Below are 25,225 nucleotides of genomic sequence, written 5' to 3' on the forward strand. Positions count from 1 at the left end.
CTGGGACCACAGGCGCCGCCACCTCGCCCGGCTAATTTTTTTTGTGTTTTTAGTAGAGACGGGGTTTCGCCGTGTTAGCCAGGATGGTCTCGATTTCCTGACCTTGTGATCCGCCCGTCTCGGCCTCCCAAAGTGCTGGGATTACAGGCTTGAGCCACCGCGCCCGGCCTTAGGAAAACTTTTATGAAGTTAAGAGATGTTATCTGTTGTTCTAGGCGTGGGTGACTTTATCAAAACATTTCACCCACTTTCAAATTTCCACTTGTTAAAACCTGAGGCCTTATTTGGCTGTCACTTACAGTACAGTGTTTTTCAGGCAAGTTCCTGGCAGCTCATTTTAAAGAGATTTTGTGAAAAACCCAAGCTGTGGAGTGCTCCTGTTGGAAGAAAGTCCTCTGACCCTCTGCCTTAATGTAAGAAAACGTTTCCAGTCTGTCCAAACCTCACCCACCTTTGGTTATCTTCGGAACCTTACAATTTGTGTTTCCTAAGGCAGCAATTTTCAAGCATGACTTTGAAACACTGCAGGCTTTTTCAAGTTATTTCAAGGACTGGCCAAGAATTCTCAAAACAAAATTAATTTTGTATTTTTTAAAAAGCAGAATGCATATCGTATATCATTTGGCAGATTCAGGAGGGTAATGGGAAGTGTTAGAGAATTGAATCAATAATAATAATGGATATGGGGACCGGTAAAGAAACTCCCAGTCCTGCTTCATTACTTTTAATGGCAAAAACCATAATTACTTTTGCACCAACCAAATACACTGAAATCCTTTAACATACACCAAAGCAATGGGAGATCTGCAGAATGCTTTTGTCCATGTTTAGCCATAATGATCAGTGCATTTTGAATAGAATATTGTTATATCTACTATTTAGCTTAATTGTGATCATTAACAAAGTGCCCAGACTCTCTGAACATTCTACATGGCATACTATTTATGAGAAGATCAGCATGTAAATAGTTTACTCTTCCTGAGTTCTTCTACAAGGTCACTGAAAGTGAGAACTAGAACCCAGAATCCCTTGAACTCAATGAATTTCCCAATTATTGACCATATCATTCTTAGAATCATCTCTTCCTTTACTCAGTCACTAGAGTCACTTTTCTCTACTTAGAGCCAGACATTTAAATATCTCCAGTCTCCAAGATCTCATCTGGATACTTGGGCTACACGTTTCCATGTCAATCATTTTGCACTTGTCATTTATCATATTAGACTATAAGCTCCCTGAGGGCAGATATAGAGCTATAGTATCAAGCTTATCTATTTATTTATTTATTTAGAGGCTGGGTCTCACTCTGTCACCCAATCTTGAGTGCAGTGGCATGATCATGGCTCACTGCGGCCTCAACTTCCCAGCCTTAAGCAATCCTCCCACCTCAGCCTTCTGAGTAGCGCTGGGCCTACAGACGCATGCCACCACACTCAGCTATTTTTTAATGTTTTATAGAGATGGGGTCTTGCTATGTTACCCAGGCTATTCTTGAATTCCTGAACTCAAGTGATCTTCCTGCCTTGGCCTCCTAAAGTGATGGGATTACAGGTGTGAGCTACCACACCTGGCCAAGCTAATCTTTAAATACCCTAGAGCACCCATTATAGTGCCTGGCAAAAAATAAATGCCCATAAATGTTTGTTGAATGGAACTGAGTCTTCAGAAACTGGAGATGTGTTCTAAAACAATTTTTTTTTTTTTTTGCCATTTCAGTTTAATACATATTAGTTTTTCTCACTTATCCTATATCAACTGAATTTTTTATTTCTTTGAACCTGAACAGGCTTTGTATCTACAGACTGTTGAGCCTTTAATTTTGTTGTTGTTGTTTTGTTTAAAAACATGCACAAATGCATTTTTAATTGTGCTTGTACATTCTAGTTTTTCCTCCTAAAGTGCACTTTTTTTCTTTTCCTTCTTTCCATCAATTTCTGAACCTTCCCTTCTTAAGCTTTACTTTAACCAGAATTTCCTCATCACATATGCATTTCATTTTCATTGTACTTTTCTATATCTGATTATTTCACTTTCCAGTTGTTCTGGTATCTTTTTCTAAGCATTATCCAATCGTTTCCATTAAGTTACAAGCTCCTTGAGGGCAAGCATTGCACACCTGTTTTGCACAACTTCTAAGGCCATTGTCAGTCCCTCAGCCCACTTTATAGAAATATGGTATATATATAGATAATACACACACACGTACACACATATTTTGCCACTTAATAATGCAAAGTGATGAAAACTTTTATATTGGTAAAAATTATGAGAATAAGAATAATCATACCCTGATTCTTCAAATTCAAATATCTGTCTAACGTTTTTTGATGAAGTCATAGCACACATGTGTCATTGAATTGTTGTGAGCACACTAACGGGAAAGATGGACCAAGTGGTTGACCCTGTGCTTCTGTGAGTAGGACCTCAGAGTATGTTTTTCTGTAAACATTTAAAAAGCAAGGAATTGAAACTTACAGTGGAGCAACCAGGGGGCAGGGTGACAGGAGAAACTTTTAAAAATTGACCTAATAGTAATCATAGGAAACAAAAAGAATCATTCTAGTCTCCATTTTTTTTTTTGGATGCATTTTGTAGCTCCCTAAGTTATTGTGTTTTTAAAAAACATAAAATATTCTTAGACCCTGAGAAATGTGATTCTATTTCAATCCCGCATGGTCTGTAGCATCGCTAAGCTACTCGGAACTTCCCTACGCAAAAGTTTGAATTTCTTTCCAATGCTGTTTAATGTCTGCACTTCTAGTGTCCACATAAATGATATTTAACAAGCTTTACCTCAGACTTTCTTGTTACAACATTTTTACTTTTTTTCCAGTTGCAAAATAATTTCTTTTACGCCCTCTCTGAAAAAGTCTGTTGAAGCTCTATTCATCACACATAAAAATCTTACATTAAAAGGCAGTAAAGGAAATCACGAAAAGCTAGATGTATTCCACCCTCTTATAGTTGAATACATAAAATTGTATATATCACAAATAGTAATTGAAACTTTAAAATCATTTTTAACTACTCTTATGAAGACAATCTGTCCTTCTGGAGGGGCATTAGTTTAAATGCAAAGAGAGAACGTATATCATTTGTGGGTCTAAATAGTGTTGGTTCTTTGCAAGGGCCGTAATTAAAAAGGTTGTAGAACACAACTGCAACCTGTAAAGCGTTCCATGTGTAGTATTTTGAAACCTTTTGTTTGTTTGGGTTCTAACTAGAGACAGAGGGAGAAAAAGCAAATTTTATTCTCATGGGATTTGTTTTATGTGGTTCATCAGATTGAGCTTAGTAAGCAGGGAAGCACTTCTTGTGTAGCTAGTGCTTGTTTATTCTTCCCTCATTAAAAAGAGAGAGAGAAAAAAACAAAAGATTGGCAATTTTCTTTTATGAACGTGGACTGTAGGGAGATAAATAGCCCTGCGGGAGAGGAAGGTCAAGTTCAAAGTTTTTCTTTCCTTTGGATTCAGGAATAAGCAAATGGAAAGACGAGCCAAACAACCCAGCAGCAGGCATCTGATGGTTAAGCCCTCCCCCCAGGACTTTTTATGTACATAAGCAGCAGAAGTCACTCGAGCAGCTGCGGCGCATTAGTTCCAATAGTTTAACAGGCTGCTTTGTAGCACGGACAAAGCTGTGCGAGCGCGGTGCTTTCCCTCCATGTTCATTTGCTATGCGAGCTTGTCAGTGATCTTTGGCAGGGGCTTGGGAGAGGAGGGGTGACTTTTAATACGCTTCCGCGGAGGAGTGCGCTCGCCTCCTCTGCACCCAGCCCCAGCTCTACAGAGAGACTGAGGCAGGCGACTGAATGCACTAACAGCAGCAGGCTCCGAGCTGCTTCCCTGGACATTTCCCGGACCGTGAGCGAGGGAACCACGTTGCCCTGGATTCTTGCCAACTGTACAAAGTTGACCAGGAAAATGGCTCAGCAGACAAGCCCGGACACCTTAACAGTACCTGAAGTGGATAATCCGCATTGTCCAAACCCGTGGCTGAACGAGGACCTTGTGAAATCCTTGCGAGAAAACCTGTTGCAGCATGAGAAGTCCAAGACAGCGAGGAAATCGGTTTCTCCCAAGCTCTCTCCAGTGATCTCTCCGAGAAATTCCCCCAGGCTCCTGCGCAGAATGCTTCTCAGCAGCAACATCCCCAAACAGCGGCGTTTCACGGTGGCACATACATGGTAAGGTTTGCGCAGACCACGCAGAAATGGTGGCCGTTTCCCTTCGGGGATTCCAGCTCCTCGCGCCTTTAATTTTGGGGATAGGGAGGGAGGACCATCATCATTCCTCACCTGGGATTTCTCGCCAAGTAATCTCCCTTAACCATAAATCCCACAAATGTCCAAGTCAGGGCAAGAATCCTGGAGACTGGTACTAGGAGTGGTTGAGGTGGGTGGTTCTCAAAGTTCAATTCCTATTGCAAGTTCCTACAAGAAAATTGGATGCCAGATGTCAAATAAGAATGCAGTTTTACTCCCATACTTATGTGGTGGCGTTTCTTTGATTTCTTAAACTAATTTCCCTACCAGGTTCCCCAACAACTGAGGAAAGAAAGGACCAGAAATGAGGGGAGGAGGATCATAGCTTGCTCTCTTTTCTGCATGATCCTCACTTGAACAGAGACACGTATAGTGTGTGTGTAATGGTGTGTCTTCATAAAGCCCTTCCTCACTCCTGACTCTGATATACAGTGTTTATAATCTTAAACATGCCTTTCCAAAGGAAAGAAGAAAGGGATTAGGAATTCTACGCAGAAAGTTGCCGGCTGGTACTCGGTAGTACTGTTGTGTTCTCTGAATTTGGATTGTTAGAATATTTTGCCAATCTTTTTATTTTCTTTGTGAATATTTTTATCTTCTTTATAATGGGTGAATTTGTTTCATGCATATGCTTCCATGTATTTTTCTGGAGGATTCTTGATTTTTTCCTGCTCTTGAAAAAGAAAAAAAAAAAGAAAAACCCAAATATTAAAACAGACCATCGTGTGAGCTTATTTGGAGTTTCTACCTAAGCAGAGGCCATTCCAAGCTCTGAGCAATGAGTCTGATTCTATGCACTACATCTACATTTTGATGAGTATAAATTATGATAAAGAAAACAGCATAACAAAAAAGAATGTGTTAGTTGAGAAACTATGACTAAATACTTTTTATACAGTTTTGCCATAACAACCCAAGAGTATGTATGTTAACAATAGGAAAAAAAAAAAAAAAAAGCAGAAACAAGGCTTTTAGGAGGAAAGCAGCAAAAAGTAAAAGGAATTAAAATCTAAACTAGTGACAAGACCGTGCTCAGGAATGCATTAATGTTATAGATGAAAGTCAATGACAAAGGAAATAAATGGTATGTCACACCCAAAGACATGTCCAACCTCAAAAATTTAGTTTTAGGTAGCTGGATCTCTGATTGGGAAGTGTTCTTATTGTCTCCCAAGATTTTAACATCTAGATGTCATTTCTGAGTTTGGTAGATATAATGGCCATAAGAGGAGTGAGACAAACATTGACTTTTTCTGTCTTAAAGAAATTATTGGGAAATGATGAATTCTCTTTGAGGAAGATTTTATTATTATTTTTTTTTCCTTTGGAAAAAAATTGTGAGCAACAAGCAGTGAATTAAAGAAAGGCATGGATAAACACTGGGAGATGCACTGAAGGAGAAGGTTGGCTCAAGGCCAGGCATTGGGTGCCAGAGCAGGAGAGCTGGCTTGAGTTTCTACGGAGCCAGGACCAGAATTTCCGTGTCCAGTGTCCCTTTTGGTTGCACTGCTTTATCACTGCAGTTCCTAAATTGCACCTATTGCTGAATGAGTGGCCCTCAACTCAGCTGTTTGATTTCAGTCTGAGTGGAGCAACCTAGAGTTCAGCTGGAGGTTATCTGAACTATTTAGACATGTCGGGTGTAAGGAAGGCAGGAAATCCCATGAAAATAGGCTTTTTTCTGACATTTCTGGCACTTCCTTTTCTGGTGCTGTTTGGAAAAACTTCAAGAGTACAATTTCTATCAACATTTCATTTTAGTGTATCAGGTCACACAGCCCAGTAAGAAAGGCATAAAGAGAGCAATGGAAACCAGAAATAAAAATCATGGTATTGATTTTCAGTAACTCAGAAGGAAACAGTTTCCCCTATGGACTAAAACCATCAGGCAAGGGAGTTGGAAAGAGGATCTCAAGTTTTCCATATTGGTTGAATGAGCCCCAGGATGTTTATAATATCCACAGGCATCTTTTGACAAAAAATCTCATTTTTGCTTTCACAGTTTGTACTAAGCACTATGGAGAATTTTGAAAATATGTTTCAAATTGTTCTGACATAAATATAAATATATTTGTATCTAATTTGTTGCTACAACAATGTTCTGCCTCACAGTATTGGTTTCCTGCTCCCAGTATTCCCCTGCATTCGCTATGCATACATTTAATGCCTACTGAGTCTAACATGTTTATTCTGTACCTAATTATTAGAAAGTTGAGCAAGAACCATTTGTTGATTTCCAATAATTTATACCACGGTAGAATAAATCAGTAATATTGGAAGACATCTGTTTTAGCTAAGATAATCTTGCTGTTCTACAGAATATTCGCCAAATCTAATTGGATTGACATAGTGAATTTTTATTTCTTGTTTCTGCTTTTTGTGGAGAGGCAGCCTGCCCTAGCCAGTAGGTGCCTCAGGGACCTGGAATTCTACCATCCTGTGGTTCCATTATTTGCAACATGTGATTCCCAAGGTTGCCAGGCTCAGATGAATCAGGAGAAAGACCATGAAAGAGGATGGCATGTGTGAGCTTTTATGAGGCAGGCCTAGATAGTATGTTAAGGGCTATCTGATTTACCCTGTATGCCATAGTTGAATTTATAGAATAACATCTTGTAATAACAAGTTCTTGAACCTTTTGTCAAATCTCCTTGATGAAGATTACACAGAAGCACTTCTGTTGTTTGACAGGGCTGTTGATTGGAAAGACCTTGCTTCTAAACGGTTGAGGTCTTCTTCCCTATCATCCATGGATCCAAGATCTGCTTTGGGAATCCTACAGCTTGAATTTTTGCTCCCTTCCATTATGAAGCCCTTAAGGCAAGTGGCTTGGAGTAACCCACCAGAGAACCAGGGCCCTGTTCATTCATCTTGGTATACTCATGCTTGGCATGATGGCTGGTCAATGGTGGATGCTTAATAAATGTCTGCTAAACAAATTCATTAATCAGTATTTTAGTGTTCTCATGCTCTTAAAAAAGACTTCTTGGCCAGGCGTGGTGGCTCATGCCTGTAATCTCAGCACTTTGGGAGGCCAAGGCGGGTGGATTACAAGGTCAGGAGATCGAGACCATCCTGGCTAACATTGTGAAACCCTGTCTCTACTAAAAATACAAAAAATTAGCCAGGTGTGGTGGCAGGCGCCTGTATTCGCAGCTACTCAGGAGACTGAGGCAGGAGAATGGTGTGAACCCAAGAGGCGGAGGCTTGCAGTGAGCCGAGATCACTCCACTGCACTCCAGACTGGGAGAGAGTGTGAGACTCCATTTCAAGAAAAAAAAAAAAAAAAAAAAAAAAAAAAAAAACAAAAGACTTCTTTTGCCAGGCATGGTGGCTCATACCTATAATCCTAGCACTTTGGGAGGCTGAAGAGGGTGGAGTCCCTGAGCTCAGGAGTTCGAGACCAGCCTGGGCAACATGGTGAAACTCCGTCTCTACTAAAAATACAAAAAATTAGCCAGGCATGGTGATGTGTGCCTGTAATCCCAGCTCCACAGGAGGTTGAGGCACAAGAATCACTTGAACTTAGGAGGCGGAGGTTACAGTGACCCGTGATTGTGCCACTGCACTCCAGCCTGGGTGACAGTGAGACTCTGTTTCAAAAAAAAAAAAAAAAAAAAGGACTTATCTTTTCCTAAGTAAACATCCTGTTATTTCATTTCTATATGCTATATTTATATTTACCAGATTAATCTTGGTACTTTTTATCTAGACTTCACTTGGGTTTTCATGATCCATTTAAAGAATAGCTACTGAGTTGACACAATACTCTAGGTGTTGTGTCACTCAGAGAGCACCAAAGCAGTTAGAAAAGAGGCTAAACTTAAATTCTTACTTTGCATTTAGTAATTGTGTGACTTTGGTCAAGTTACTTAACGTGTGTGCTTCAGTTTGCCTGTTACTCAGTTTTCTGGGGATAGTATCTATTGGGGGTTGTGGTTTAATTAAATACAATTATGTATAAATTAAAGTGGTTGCACAGGGCTGGACCCTTAGTGGGTGTCATTATAAGTTAGTTTTTTTTTTTTTTTTTTTTTTTTTTAAATGCACTCTATGCCCATTATTCCAGCCTTGGATATAAACCTTTAGGATCATGTTTAAATTTCTGTCAGTCATTTGTGGATGAATTGGAGTGAAGTGAAGGGAATATATGTGAAGAGACAAGAGTTGAAAGAAATGAGTGTATGTCAGTTTTATTACTGTAGGAAAGGAGAAGGCAGAAAGGAGAGATACTGCTGAGGCAGAACTGTGGGGTTTGGTGTCTCTTCTCTGCCTACTGCAAAAATACATCTTTCAAATTCCTGCTTTTCCTAAAAGGTTCCTGCAGTTCTCCCAACTGGAAGTAATCTGTTCCTTCTTTCAAGGAACAGATTTCTATTGCACCTCTTGTCTCTGATACTCTCAATGCTTATTAGTAATGGTTTTATCACTAGCTAGTATGTGTTGAGCACTGGTTTTGGTCTGGCACTATCTGTTAGGATTAGAACTCTCTTGTGTCTCTGCTTTTCACTAATCTGACTGCTTTTACTTAATATATAATACCTTGTAGTTCTAGTGATTATAGACATGACTCAGACTTCATCTGGTAGGGGAGTCCCTCTGTCATCAGCAGGAACTACAAAGTCAGTGGAATCTCTGGTGAAGAAAACTTAACTTCCAGTACTAGTTTATTTCAGGAAAATTGAAATTAGAAAGTTCTTCATATTCTTCAGGCTTTTCTCCTCATTTAATTTTAAGAATAGTTTTGGGGGGTTAGGCCTAAATAAAGTTTTAGAAGAACAAGGTAGAAATGCTGGTTTTCAGTCTTTGGGAACTTAAAAGTTGCTGTTTAGCCATATTTAAATCATAAAACCTGTTATCTTCACATATTCTTTTAAAAACTAACTTGTATTATAATCACTTATTATAATTTTTTCATATTTTTATAATACACATCTATATATCCATGACCCAGATTTTTAAAATGCCAAAATTTTATCATTTGCATCAGTTCTTTTATTTTTTTTAAGAATAAAATATTACAGATAATGTCTAAAGCTATCACCCATCCTATTCTGCTGCCTTCTCAGGGGATCCTGAAGTCAGTGTGTTCTTCCTTGAATGTCATTATCTTTTAACTTCATATGCATGTGTCCTGTTGGTGTGTTTACCATTTTATATATAGAGAGATGATACATGTATCTGCCATAATACGCCATACTATAAAATGAGAAAAAGCAAGCAATGTATACTTTATATATATATCCTTGAGCAGCTAGCTCTTTTTTAGTACATAGTATAGCAATTGAGCTGTGACTATTATATATATATATAAAATATGTATTTGTATACATTTGTGTGTATTTGTGTGTATATATACACATATGTGTACCTATATACATATATCTGTATATACATGTATACCTATATATACACACACACACATATATACCTATATACTTACATATTCATGCACATATATATACCTGGATCATTTTTTTAAACTGCTCAAGAGTACACACATGTAATAGCATTTCAGTCAATGATGGACTGCATATATGATGGTGGTCCCATAATATTATAATGGACCAGAAAAATTCCAGTCACCTAGTGAAGTCATAGCACAATGCATTACTCTTGTGTTTGTGGGGATGCTGGTGTAAACAAACCTACCAAGCTGTCAGTCCTATAAATGTATAGCATATATAGTTGTGTATTACACTTAATAATAACTATGTTGCTGGTTTATTTATGTATTTTATTATTATTTTAAAGAGTACACCTCCTACTTATATACAAAAGTTAACTATAAAACAGCCTCAGGTAGGTCCCTCAGGAGGTATCTAGAAGAGGGCATTGTTCTCATAGGAGATGACAGCTTCATGCATGTTATTGCCCCAGAAGACCTTCCAGTGGGACAAGATATGGAGGAGGAAGATAATGATACTGATGATCCTGTCCTTGTGTAACCCTAGGCTAATGTGTGTTTGTGACTTAGTTTCTAACAAAAAATATTTAAAATATTTAAAAAGTAAAAAAAAATTAAAAATAAAAGCTTATAGAATAAAGAAATAAAGAAAATATTTTTGTTCAGCTGCATAATGTTAGTGTTTTAAGTGTTATTACAAAAAAGCCAAAAAATTAAAAGAGTTTTATAAAGTAAAAAGTTACAGTAAGCTAAAGTTAACTTATATCAAAGAAATAAAAATATTTATAAATTAAATGTAGCCTAAGTGTACAGTGTTTATAAAGTCTATAGTAGTGTGTGGTAATGTCCTAGGCCCTCACATTCACTCACCACTCACTCAATGAGTCACCCAGAGCAACTTCCAGTCCTGTAAGCTCCATTCATGGTCAGTGCCCTATACAGGTGTATCATTTTTTATCTTTTATACTGTATTTTTAACTGTACTTTTTCTATGTTTAGGTGTACAAATACTTAATCATTGTGTTATGGTTGCCCACAGTAGTCAGTAGAATAACATGCTGTACAGGTTTGTAGGCTAGGAGCAACGGGCTATGCCATATTGCCTAGGTATAATAGTCTATACCATCTAGGTTTGTGTAAGTACATTTTAACATGTTTGTACAGTGATGAAATTGCCTAATGACACATTTCTCAGAACTTCGAATAAGCAATGCACAACTCTATGTCAATTTGCCTCTAAAAACCCAACTGTTTATACTCCTAAAATATTGTTACTATAGCTGTCAGAATCACACTCCAATCTAAGTGAATGTCACAGTGAAAAACATTGAGTCATTTGACTATAATAGAAATGAAGATGTAATTTCCTGAATTTAACAGTCAATTTAGGCTATATAGTGAAATATTTTCAAGCTACTTTGAAAACATTAACCATTAAAAACTTATATTCATGGGTGGCATTCACTAAGATGCATCAGGTTTGTTATTATATATCTCTCAAAAACATTTTTAATTCCAAATATGATTAAAACCAAATACAGTTTTCTAATATAAGTAATATCATGGGGCTTATATTCCTGATTAAGGACTAGATGAAAAAATTATCAATTTATACCGTGCTCGATGCACCAAATGGAGGAAAATGTTCCAGCATGTACATAAGTGAAATTAGGCAGTAGGATATCTTTAGGAATTATGGTGACTAGGTAATACTCAACTGTATTATTTTTATAATTCTTGTGTACACATATGTATTTTTAATTAAAACATATCCAACAGTAGAAGAAGTACTTAGTAATAATCTTAACAACAAAATGATTATTTTAGGTGGATTTTCAAAAGGCCTTTTAGGAGACTTTTAATAAATCTTAAATGTGTTTAGGAAGATAAATAAGTGATTTTGGCCATATTTTTTGTTTACTATGAATTTCTCTTTATCAGGCATTGGCATTAGATATAAAATTGCTCATATTTAAAAGTAAACATTTGCTTTCTGAGTCATTATTTCTTCAACAACTGTAGTTGTTTTTATGGTTGTTAAGAGAGAAATATATTATAAATTTGCAAGTCACAGAAGGGGAAAGAAACCATTTGTCACCTATAAAAGAGAAATACAGCCACTTAGAGTTTGTAGATTAAAAATACACATATACACACACAAACAACTGAGGAGATTTTCAAAGCCATTATTTAGTGATTTCTCTTTCTCCCTCGTTCCATCTCTCTCACTTCTGCCCTGCGTAGCTTTGAGGTTATCTTTTCTCTGTCTCTTATGGTAAAAATGCCCAGAGAAGGCATTGCTGCCAGTCCCCTGGGAGCTAGGAACCCAGAGGATAGCTGTAGGCAAAGTGTAATACCAGAAGATGGGGAGCAAGTTTCTGGGGGAAATCATCTGAGAAGCACACCAGGAAGTGCTGCTCGAATGTTTGGGGAAGACCAGTCAGCCCTAACCTTCAGCCGTGTTTGTGGTGTAACTGGCTGTTGCCCTCTGTGGGAATTATGAGAGGTGGAGGTACTGCAAATTGAGGGTGCCTGTACCATTTGAAAGGCATTGTTGGCTTCCCACAAAATCAAAAGACCTGAGGAAGATACTCCTTTTAAAGAACATGCTGATTGCCTTGTCAGGTTTAAGGAATTACAGGGATTAGATTATGACAATTGGCATTGAGAAAAAAGTGAAGAAGACATTGGATAACCTCGCAGCTTATTATTCATGTGTACTTCCCATGACCATTGACATTTATCTTAGAAAAGATGTGAAGCCTGTTCATATGAGCTGAAGCCATTGCTACTGGTGGTAAAGTCTCTTCTTCAGAAGACACCGTCTTTCTTGCAAACTTGGCAGAAATGTTGATAAGAAGAAAATAAAAACTTGAACCTCAAAGTTCGTTAAAATAATGTAAATCATGGCTTTGATTTTTAAAAAATTATTCTTGTATAAATTTATTTATAATTGAAAAGCTCCTGTGTTCAGGTAACTAAAGAAGTTTCAGCACTTTTTTTTTTCTTAGATAGGAAGCTACCAAATTTGTTCTTCAAGTAGCACTTTCAGGAAGAAGATTTACTATTTCTAATGTAGCAAGATTATGTCATGTTTTTTTAATGGTTTTGCTTTTTAAAAAATCATGTTTTTAAAGCTGTGATTCATTCAGTATATTGAAATCACATATTTCCAGGTCTTCTGGCCATTTGATACTTAACCTTAGTTATTCAACCTTTTTGACTGGGAGACTCTATTAATAAGTCATAAAGGCATTTGGCATTTACAAGTAAAAAGTACTGACTAATTAAATTTACAAAGTGATAACAAACTACAGTCTATTTAAGATAAGCAATTAGAAACAAGTTCCAACTTGCTGCTGTAAGAGAGTGCTGTAGATGCTACATGGGTAAAAACAGGAAATGGAATTATTTAATAATTCTGTGACTCATAAATAAGCTTCAGGGCCTTCAGAATGAAGGTATTGGTGGTATTCACGTTAGGCCGCCATCTGAAAGGCATACTTTTAGGTAGCAAATAGGGAAATGTATAGATCATTGTAAAGATTCTAATTTAAAATTCTCTTTTACTAGACTTCTATTTTATACCGTCTTAACACATCAGTCTCTTCTACTGCAAATAAGCAAAATAGAAAAATCATTTTATGTACAGTTTTAAGGATATAAATACTCTCCAAGTATTTCAGATGAGGCACTTATTTTCAAAAGGAGACCCTGAAAAGTTGACCTGAGAAGAAATTATGTGATTTCATTTTGGAATAAAAAAACTTAGGTTCATAATAATATAACTTTACAATCTTAGATTAATTATAACATAGACATCAATGATTTAGCTCCTGCCATGTGTCAGGCACTTTGTGTACATTAACCCCTTAAAACAACCAAGGTTGGATGTAAGTATTATTAATTGTACTTTACATATGCAGCTGCTGAGGTCCAGAAAATATTCTTACATAACCAAGATCTTTCAGCTAAACAGTAATGAAACCAATAGCACTAAAACTTGAACCCAAGTCTTCCTAACTCTCCATTCTGTGTTGTTTCTTTCAGCGTTACCCTCCTTTGGGCTAAGAATCACATTCACATTTATTACCCTACTGTGCATGTATATTGAAGTTATAACAGTGAATATTCAAAGATTTTACAAAATGGTAGTTAATAGAAGGGTAGAGACAGAGCCCTTTTTTGGTGTGGAATCTCAGTTTATTAGTTTACATATGTGGCTTGTATAGAAGTTGACATCCTTATAAAAATATGTGTGTGTAGGAGAAATATATGTCCTTGGTGAAAAGGGGTCAATGGAGAACATTTGATTCAGGGTTGTTTTTATATAAGAGGTGTAAAAACAAAGCCAATCAGAGAATAATTTTATAGTCAATCATTCAGGGAAAGAAAAAATAAAATACTTGAGCTCTAAGGAGAAAGATCAAGTCAGAAATCTGTTAAGGTTTGACTCTAGAAAAGCCAGCTGGGAATGATGGCCAGCTGGTTCAAGTCACTAAGCAACAGAGCAGCAAACTGCTTGGTAACAAGATCTGGCCTAACTCACAGGCTGTCTTTGAGTGCCCTACATGGCCAGATAGAGGAGGACCAAGACCCATCTTACCTCAAAACAATATCCTTCCATTTCCACTTTGCCAGTCTTCATGCCAAATTCCACATGATAGAATAGTCTCTTTGACTCGAGATATTTCCTTTTAGAATGGAAATATCTCTGGGCCTAGAAGCTAATGTTGTTGTCTTTCTTCTCAAAAATAGTGTTTCAGATATTGTTTTCTTTGATTCAATATATTATTTAAAAAGTGTAAGCTTTAATAAGAGCAAACAAAGTGGAGACATTTGAGTTGGTGGTCTGACTTTTGGTTTTTGTAAGCAAATGTATACAGGGCCAAAACTACCTGCCTTCATTGGTTGCAATCTTTCTTTCCTTGGCCTCTCAGACTGAATGTGTTGATATTTATTTGTCATTTTCTATGTTATGCTGTCTTCTAGTTCATGTTTGCATTTCTAATATGTAGCTGGACTGTAAGTTCCTAAAAAGTAAGAACCGGCCAAGCGCGGTGGTTCATGCCTGTAGTCCCAGCACTTTGGGAGGCCGAGGCAGGTGGATCACTTGAGGTCAGGAGTTCAAGACCAGCCTGTCCAACATGGTAAAACCTCGTCTCTACTAAAAATACAAAAATTAGCTGGGCGTGGTGGTACATACCTGTAATCCCAGCTACTTGGGAGGCTGAGGCAGGAGAATCACTTGAACCTGGGAGGTGGAGGTTGCATTGAGCTGAGATTGCACCATTGCACAATAGAGGAGACGCCATCTCCAAAAAAAAAAAAAAAAAAAAAAAAAAAACCTCCACATTCATCATTCATTGTATCCACTGTGACGGTCTAAGTGCCACCTGTATAATATGCATTCAATGAATAGTTGTTTTTTGATTGATTGAGAAACATACCTTCTGTTGCTGTGCCTTTTATGCTGAACACCCAGGGGGATCCATACCCTTCCAGACTAGAAGTCCTGGTGATGTTGGTTTTGATTGCCATAGTGGAAAGAAACTTTGAACTCAATGATTAACCATTTGTGTGGACTTTGTCACCATGACTCAGTGTGTGTGTGTGTGTGTGTATGTTTTGGATTTCCATGCACATAGATTGCTATCGTTGGCTTTGGTGTATATGAATGATTCTGTATCTTAGTGTCACAATAATTTATCAAATACATGCATTTTATTAATATTTAGTTTATACTTTGAAAATTATTTATGCCTGTTGTATTTCTGAAAAAAATCTGTGTAAATATATCTGTGATTCTTGGGAAATTACTGAATAACTAGCTTGTTAAATTCTGATGACTAATCCTTATCTTTTAGAATTTATAACAGTTAAATTATATATCACCACTTAAGCTTACAAAAGAAATGTCAAGATTTTGAGGAGAAATTTGAAATAAAAACACCCTTCATAGTTTCATTTTCAGTGTTTTAATTTGGAGAAATTTTAACTAGCAGGAATTAAGTACCATTTTTCCAAAGTGGATCTTCAGAAGAACTAAAATTAAATAATAGAAAACCTTTTTGAAGAGGTTTAGCATAGAAATATTATTTTAATGTAAATATTTTTTCTATGGTTAAATATTATATATATCATTTTTGTATTGCAGTAATTTCAGACCAATTTTTTCCCCATTACTCTTTTGAGATAGTCCTCTGATTAAATTAGCTATTATTAAAATAAAATAGCTTCCTCTTTATATTATTATTAGTAGGGTACCAGGTTTTTTTTTTTTTCCTTACATGACTAATTTCACATTTATAAATGGTGAAGTGTGTATTGTTGACCTTTTGAAGTAAGCAACTTTCTGACTAATAAGATTACTTGGATTATCATTCCTGCTTGTTTGCCTTCTTTAGGTTAATAGTATTTGTTTTATTTTGCTTTATTCTGTGCAGTGTGATTTTTTTATGACCTTCTATTGAGTGAGTGCCAAATAGAACAGCATATGATTTATGGATACTAATAACTAAAACATATATGAATTGCAGGCTGATAACGCGCAAGGCTGATTTCTACGGCTCTCCTCTGAATAGAAAGAACCAGGCTTCCGTTAATAAAGCCTTCTTACTAATAACAATAGCAGTTTCATTAACACATTGATCATTCTTGAATCACCTTCACAATTTTAGGTGCAACTGTGGGCCATTTGTACTGTTTGCATTTAATATTTCTAGTAGACTTATATTTTTATTTAAAAGGCCATATGTTTAAAAATAAAGCTTTGTATATTACTGTAATTTGGAACTAGCATCATTTATTGTGCATAGAAGATAATTGAAAAAATATACAATAAGCAAGGCAAAATAGATTCAAGTTTAGCTAGATAACCATGACCTTCCAAAAACTCTGAGCTGAGGTCTGTTCTCTGTTTAAAATGGCATTTAGCAAATAATATAGACATATGAAAGACCACAATTAAATCTTTCTTCTTAAGGTAATAAGAATGACTGAAAGGGATTCGGAAAGGAAATAACCTTCTCCTTATTTAATTCAACATTTTAAAATTCAATAAGCCGCATGAGCTATGTCAAACACCATCTTTGTACAACCTCAAACCATCTAATATACCAACCTGAACCACTGATACTTCCACCATAGGAAGAGGGACATTTGTTCTTGCAGAGGTTCTTCTGTTCTCAATCTCTTAGTTACAGGTAAAAACACCGAACTTGGATTAGGTGATACTAATCCCTAAGCAGAAAGTATGTTGGTACTCTTTTTTCCACACTGTAATTATTAAGTTCCTACCTGGTAGCTGCACAGATGCAAAGAAAAAAAAAAACAAACATAGAGTTGATGGGTGCTGACGAGTTAATGAGTGCAGCACACCAACATGGCACAAGTATACATATGTAACAAACCTGCACGTTGTGCACATGTACCCTAGAACTTAAAGTATAATAATAATAATAAAAAAGAAACAAAAATAGGACTGTTCTATGGAAAATTCTATACCTGCCAATGGTAGATTCCAAGTTTTACTTCGAAAGAGTGTAAACATGGGTGTTTTAAAAAGTATATCTCCATGCAAATAAATGAGAGCTAAGTAAGGAACCAAATTTTTCTACTCTGTAATCTTTTTTACTCTGTAAACTCATTTGTTTCCATACTAGAATGCTCACACAGCACTGGCTACATAATTTGTAGGGCCCAGGTAAAGTGAAAATACAGGGCCTCTTATGCAAATAAATATTACAAATTTCATGATGGCAACAGCACTGCATTCGATCCAGCACGAGGCCCTTCTGAGAGTAGGACCCTGTACAACTTCATAGGTTGCACCTGTGAAGCCAGCCCTGTACCCACAATAGGTCTGATGTGATGTCCAAGAAGTCGACTTTGTAAGCCTTACAGGTGATGTGGAAGCCATACGTTGAGAAACTGTCTTAAAGGGACATCTTTTTAAACAGTCTCACTCTGTTGCCCAGGCTGGTGTGCAGTGGCATGATCTCAGCTCACTGCAACCTCCGCCTCCTGGGTTCAAGTGGTTCTCCTGCCTCAGCCTCCTGAGTAGCTAGGATTACAGGCATGCACCACTACACCTGGCTGATTTTTGTATTTTTAGTAGAGAGGGGGTTTCACCATGTTTGCCAGGCTGGTCTCGAACTCCTGACCTCAAGTGATCTGCCTGCCTTAGCCTCCCAAATTAGTGGGATTACAGGCATGAGCCACCATACCCAGCCTTAAAAGAACATCTTGATTCATAAGCTCCTCATTTTACACTGTTGATAGAAACTTCAGAAGACAACGATATGCGTTGAAGTAAAAAAATATAAGTTTCAAGAAAAGTCAGAGTTGGACCAGCTATAAATTAAAGAGAAATATTATCTTACATTCATCTTGAGAGTTTTCTTTGCAAATGAGCAAGTACATACACAAACAAACTTAAAGCAGCATTGCCTTTGCATTTAAAATCACTTATTGATATGCACAGTATTAGTCATGGCAAAATATTATTAGCATTTGAAATTAATACTCACCCCCATTTGTTGATACTATCTTATTCACTGCATTAATTCTATTCCTATGAGATCTGCCTTTTTTTTTTTCATTGTTTCTATTTCCAGCACCTTAATTCAAAATACCCCCAGTTCCATAATTATTCCTTTGACCTTATTCAGTATGTTCCCTGTACCACAAGTGTCTCTCCTCTGTTCAATTCCAGCTGTTTCTTTTAACAAAACCCTACTCTTAAACCTCATTCCCCAGGCTCAAGTTCCATATGCCTGGACATTTCCACATGGAAGATTCACTCTTACTTTAAATTTAACATGTGCAAAATCAAGCTTTCTGTGCCCCCTCCTTTGGATTTTTCTACTTCTGTTATCTGGCCATTATCTTCCCAAAGAACCAGAAAAAAATCATCTTTGACTTCTGCCTTGCCCTTCTTCTGCCTAGGCCTATGGATTATTTCATCTACTATCTCTTGCTGTTCTGTTCTCTCCCAGTACCAACAGGTATTTTAATACTTAGATTTGTGTTTAATCTATTTCAATAACATTCTAACTTGTCTTTGTGCCACTAGCCCCTTCCCATTAAGGATGTCCTACTTATACTGTCTCATTAATTATCCTACAGTTCTGCCGTGATTGCCCACTGTCTATAGCAGAGGTGAGCAAAAGGGCCAGAAAATAAATATTTTAGGCTTTGCCGACCCTATGGTCTCTGGGACAACTATTCAGCCTTACCACGGTAGTGCAAAAGAAGCCACAAAAATACAAATGGACATTAGTATGTTCCAATACAACTTTATTTGCAAAAACAAATAGGCTGAATTTCGCCCACTGGCCATAATTTGCCAATCTCTGCTCTGTAGGATAAAGTTCACATTCCTTAACCTGGCATCTAAGCATCTGTCATCAGTTCTGCACCTATCTCTACAACCCTATGTGTTATCATGTCCCATGGATACTTCACATCCTTTGTTTTGAAGCCAAATCTAGAGCAGGGTTGCTCAACCTCAGCAGTACTGATGACTGGGCCAGAATGATGCCTTGTGGTGGGAGCTCTCCTGTGCGTTGTAGGAGATTAAGAACATCCCTGGCCACTGCCCACTAGGTGACATTAATTTCCACAGTGAGGTGAAAATCTAAAATGTCTCCAAGCATTGCCAGTTTTCCCTTGTAGGGGACAAGGGATTGTTTTCAGTTGAGAACTACTGCCCTAGGGAGTAAACTTTGTGAAGGGGAGAACCAGTTCTACCTCATTCACAGGTGTATCCCTAGCACCTAGCACAGTCTTGTGAGATCCAAAGAGGTTCAGAAATCTATTGCATAGTCCAACTCTGCTACTCATTGTGGGATCCTAGAATTATTTAAATCCCACCAGTCACAATTAAGTTCATCTGTAAGTGGAACTATTACTAATTCATACATGTTTCATAAAGTTATTTAAAAGTTCAAATGACATATTTAACAAAAAGACCTCTTAAAAGATGGTAGTACTTCCAAATAAAATGTAAACATACTGTTGATGGAACACTGAAGGTGATCTGAGCCTATTGAAATCTAGAAGCTTAATTCAACTCACATACTCTGTCTATGCTGTACAAATTACTATATGGGATGTTATTGGGGCATCGTCTTGGTTCTCAAGGATTATGATCTAATAGGTGATAGAATATGACTACTCAACCATGAAACAATAGTTGCCATAACTAAGCATAAAGAGTGGTTGGAATTTATGGGAGGGAGAGATTGTATCTGGTACTAGGAATCACTTAAGACCTTATGAGTGACATGGAATAGTCACAAAGAAGTCCCAGGCACAATGCTGAACATTGTCTTAGATGATTGATCTTATTTAATATTCACTGCAGCTTGATTAGGTTTAAGTTTTATCACATTTTACAAAGAGAAGAGAGGGGCCTAGGAAGGAATTTGATATGAACGTGAAGCATGGAAGATTTCAGCAGGGAGAGAACTGGAGTGAAGTATGGAAGGAGGGGAAGTGACAGGAGGTGAGCTTTCTCACCAGGGAAATAGTGTGAACAAATATGGGGATTACATGGGGTTTAGGTGAGTTTGAGTGCCTCTAGGGAAGGTAGGTTGGAATCAGATTTTGAAGGATTGCTAACATTTCTCTCTCTCTCTCTCTCTCTCTCTCTCTCTCTCTCACATACATACACACACACACACATACACACACACACACACACACACACACACACACACACTCCAGGGATTTATATGTATAAAAGAAACATGATCAATGTTATATTTCCTAACAGCTTCACTCCACATAACAGGAAGTGATGTTTTGAGTTTTTACCCCATGCTAAGCTTGCTAAATCACAGGTATGTGCACTGAACACTTTCAATAGTTGGACTCTGAGATTCAGTTCAATTAGATCAATCTATACTATCTTTCAGCTAGCTACTGCTCTTCTACTTTTCCGAAGGTAATCCTTCTGAAATAGAATACACAATGCTGTTTTCATTCAAATCAGATGCGTTAATTCTACTAGTAGCACTTGTGTGCTGATGCATAGAACAGGGGCATTATTTATGTGAGGACTGTGCCTACCTTCTTACTGAATTGCAAAAGTACACAATTCTTAGAACACATCTAGCAGTTCTGAGGGGCTGTACACAGAAAACCATCTTACTCTGAAGGTAATTTTATCTATTTTATCACTAGCTCACCAAGGTGAGAGTCAGGAGCTAAATATCCTATTTTCTTTTCATCCATTCAAAAAATAATTTGAGTGTACCTATTGCTCTTCTGGAGATACAGCACTGAATGAAATAGACAGTCTTCCCCACATTGGGACTTTTTTTTGTTTGAGACAGGGTCTTACTCTTTTGCCCAGGCAGCCTAGAGTGAAGTGGCATGATCACTGCTCACTGAAGCCTCGATCTCCTGGGCACTGGGCTCAAGAGACCCTCCCACCTCAACCTTTCAGGTAGCTGGGACTACAGGCACATACCACCAGGCCTAGATAACTTTTTATTTTTTGTAGGGATGTGGGTCTCATCCAAACAACAACAAAAAAGTGATAAACTGTGGCAGATGCTGCTCATAGGTCAACTAAAATAAGAACTGAGAATTGATAATTGCATTGGCAACGTGCAGCTAATTGGTGGCATACAACACAAGTCGATCAGTAGAGTAGTGATGATACAGGACTGACTGGAGTGGAATATAATAAATTTCCCCAAGTCTTATCAGCTTAAATCAACAATCATTTATTATTGCATATAGTTTCTGAGAAATCAGGGAGCAGCTTAGCTGGCTAGTTCTGACTAAAGTTTCTAGAAGAAATTACACTCAAGCTGCCAGTGAAGGCTATAGTCATCTGAAGCCGTATCTGGGGCTGGAAGATCAGTTTCTAACGTGGTGTCTGCAGGCAGCCTTGCTTTACACTGGCTGTTGGCAGAAGACTTCAGTTCCTCAGTTGTGCTTCTCCAAAGGGCTGGGTGTTCTTACCTCATGCACAGGAGTCAGTGATTCAAGAGAGTACAAGGAAAAAGCCACAATGACTTTTATGACACAGACTTGGCAGCAACACACTATATTCCTCTGCCATATTCTTCTGCTCACGCGTGCCAACCCTGCTAAATGTGAGAGAGGACTGCTCAAAGTTGCGAGTATCCAGAGGTGAAGGCCTCCTTGTAAAGGGACTAAGTCAAGTGGATTCAAGAGATTATGGGAAAAGAAGTGGTGGCAGTTGTTAACTCTTGGAGTTTTGCTGTAAAGTCAGGTGGAGGGGATAGGAAGAAAAATGAGATGTGGGTGAAGGGTGTCTCGTCAATTGTATTATGTTTGTATGATTTTGAGAAAGAAGCAGTAGAAAGGGAACCTTTGATCATGAGAAACTGGGGACAATTGCAGGAGCAATATTCTTGAGGAGGCTTTGGGGGAATAGGGTTCGGGAGGGGTTCAGGCAGTGCACAAGCCAGGGGAGTTGCCCTTAATGGGAGTGCTAATTGTTCAGCCCTCACAATAAAAGAGAAAGAAGAGTAGGAGAGTCTGAGAGTATAGAAGGTCAGTATCTTGATAGATCTGGTTTCAGAGTGTATGAAAAGTGTCTCTTAATTCCTTCCATTTTGTGATAAAATAATAAGGTCATCAACTTAAAGATAGAAAGAAAACAGATGTTGGAGATTTGAGGAGAGAGAGGTGTGAAATGATCCGTCATCTCTGGGAGGAGTGTTTTGTCTAGAGAAATGTGAAATTCCCAGACTGCACTAAGGAGCCACCTCAGGCCAGTAGTTACAAATCCAAAGTCATCATGGTTGTGTTTTTCCTCAACTATCGACTGCTTAGGCCACTACAAGCACAGTTTGAAAAAGGTTGGTTTAACAGAGGTGAGATCTTTCAGTGAAGCCTGAGTTCTAAAAGGATATGCAAAGAAGTGATTATGCTGCCATATTTACTCTAAGCTCACTAAGGAAAAGGAGATATAAGTTTGGTGAGGGTCAGAAAAACTTCTAAAGTCAATGCACTGGAGGATTCAGTGGATTTGGAAGATTTTTGGAGTCAGAATACTGAAGGGGATGAGATAGAAAGAGAGAAGGTATGGAGAGATGCTTAACAGTGGTTGTGGGGCACAGTTATCTCTCATGGCAAGGCCTTGCCTGTGGTGATGAAAGAAGGTTTCAGATAAGATTATCTGAAGGGAGATCCAGAAACTGGGAGACCATGGGCGGAAAAGATCATTAGGAGTTATGTAAGAGTTTGCACTGGGGAGAGACAGGGCTAAAATGTTTAAAGACTGAGAGGAGAGACCTGGGGGTCAGTAGAAAACTGGAAGAGGAGGGGAGCAGACTAATGATGTGAGTTACAAAGACATTTTAGGGCAAGGAAGAGATGATGGTCTGGAAGCAGCAGAGAAGAGTGAGAAAGACTCCTGCTTCACTAGGGGCAGTGGTACAAACATGTGGAAGGGAAAATAGCCACTGCATCAGAGGGCTGAAGTAAACCTGTATCCTCAGTGGGCAGCCAGAAGTGTCAGAGCAAGACGATGCAGGAAAGTCAGAGAACATGCTGCAGATACAGGAGCATACAGGAGATTTTGCTGATGACAGACTGTGAGCGCTAGGAGTCACATTGGCGAGTTTGCGGGATTTGGGGAAGGCTGGGGATTTCAGAGTAGGGGATTTACAGAACCATCTGGTGATGAGCAATGACCTGGCAATCTTAGACTTTGTGTGGTGACAGTTGTGTATTCAAGACAAGGACCTTGGTTTTAAGCCCGTGTAGTCAGACAAGCACAAACTCCTCTGCTGGGATGGCCAATCTCTTGGGTCTATTAGATCCAGAAACAGTAATTCATCCTCAGTGTGTTTATAGAAATGGAGGGGAGAGGTGGTGGGTACCAGACTGGCCAGGTCTGCCGAGTCATCTTCACTTCAACATTCCTGTCTGGTAAAGTCATATTATTGTCACATCTTGGTCATATGTGTATGCTCCAAGAATGAGACAGATGACAAAAGATACAGAAAAAAACAATTGGGAAATTGCTAGTTTGCAGATGTATAGCCCTGGCACAGATTTTCTAATATGAAATTGACATTTTTTCCATGAATTGGACACAAAATCTTGTTCTTGAACGTGATGTTCAGCCTAGATATTGAAGAACTGAAAAATATTTTTGAAAAAAATATTGTATTTGTCACAACAGTTTATGCACATAATTATCACAATGATATTGCTTTTATTAAATAAATAGGTTTTATGTGTTGGCATGAAATACTTTTACAAGATGATGCCAGGTTTTAACATTTATACAGGAATATTTTCATTATCATAATTGTTAATAAAACAAATATGAAATGTATAGCTTTCTCTTTGGAGTTTGAATTGTTGCTTCTTATTGCCTGCTCGCATATTTATATTAGGTGAACTGACTGGCTGTTATTAGGAAATATGATCTTCTGTGTCTTAGGAGTGTGCCCTGCAAGCAACGTGTGCAAACTTTTTTCTTTCTTTCTTTCTTTTGTTTGCCCTAAGGAAAAGGGTAAGCTCTGGCACCTTTTAACCTGTAAGGATTATGTGGCTCTTGCTGTGATTGATTGGTTGGCTTCTCCTCAAGAAATGTTCCTGGTGCGTATTTTATGTCCTCACAGAGCCAGGGCTTTGCTGATGAGCGCATCACCCCTGTCAAGATGTGGGCTTGCTTTTGTGCATTTGTTCTTGCAGCCTGGGAAGCATATTTCAACACACTGTCCAGAATTGGCTAGAACATGCCTATCACTCCCAGCTGACTCTAATGACGCTCTTGCCAACGTAGATTTACATCAACACAGTTCTTTACTGGAAAAAGCTCATTCAGAATATACAGGGTAGCCCATTTAAAAGAGGCATAGCATGAATTTGAAGAGGAGAGTATTTTAAAGGGAGAATTCTAAGAAATACACAGTCAATTGAAGGTTCCACGGAGCATAGAATTATAACCAGCATCATCCAAGAATTTTTCCCCTAGAAATTGTCCGAAGTTCTAACTTCTAGAGACTGGCTTATCCTGAAATCAGAACCTTTCCCAGAGTTGTTCTTTCAGCATGCTAGTTATGTAGGCATTTTTAGCCTCTTGTTTCCCTAACCATATAATCCGAACACCATATTCATTAAAGAAAGCATGAGATGTGAAAGCTGATAAGATGCAGGATTTTGTGACAGCATTGCTTTTTACCTGTGCAAAATTCAGTTTGGTAATCAATGGAAACACAGATTTTACCCTTAGCATAAAATTGTTTGGCATATGTCCATCTTGTTTTTTGACTCATCCTTGATATCATAACGAATGTTTGGGATAGGCATATTACTCAGATGTGTGGGTCTATAGACAGGAAATCAGGCATTCAGAAATAAAGCTTGTTACCATAGCTATCCAGGAAAAAAATACAACACTGGCTTTGCTGTACAAAAGAAAAATTCAATGCTACTGGCACATGACGTGATTACTATTATTATGACCCAATGTTACTCACCCTTCATTTTCATCATTCTAGTCTATTCCAGGTCATTACAGTAATTGATACAACTGAATGGGTTTGCAATTT

The 25,225-nt window shown here is 37.9% G+C and overlaps 1 protein-coding gene across 7 annotated transcripts in view; it reads left to right on the plus strand.

Moving 5' to 3' along the window:
• Nucleotides 1-25,225, plus strand: part of PDE4D (phosphodiesterase 4D) — a 1,590,976-nt gene that overhangs the window by 783,487 nt on the left and 782,264 nt on the right. Inside the window, exon 1 of one of the 7 annotated variants that reach the window (XM_050794366.1) lies at nt 2,571-4,186. The exons of the other annotated variants lie outside the window; for them this stretch is intronic. Coding sequence (XP_050650323.1) covers nt 3,924-4,186 — 263 coding nt within the window. The 5' untranslated portion in view covers nt 2,571-3,923. Of the gene's footprint in view, nt 1-2,570; nt 4,187-25,225 lie in introns of those variants that run through there. 7 annotated transcript variants of the gene reach the window in all.

The sequence above is a fragment of the Macaca thibetana genome, chromosome 6 (genome assembly GCF_024542745.1).
Source record: "Macaca thibetana thibetana isolate TM-01 chromosome 6, ASM2454274v1, whole genome shotgun sequence".
Taxonomy (NCBI): Eukaryota; Metazoa; Chordata; class Mammalia; order Primates; family Cercopithecidae; genus Macaca; species Macaca thibetana.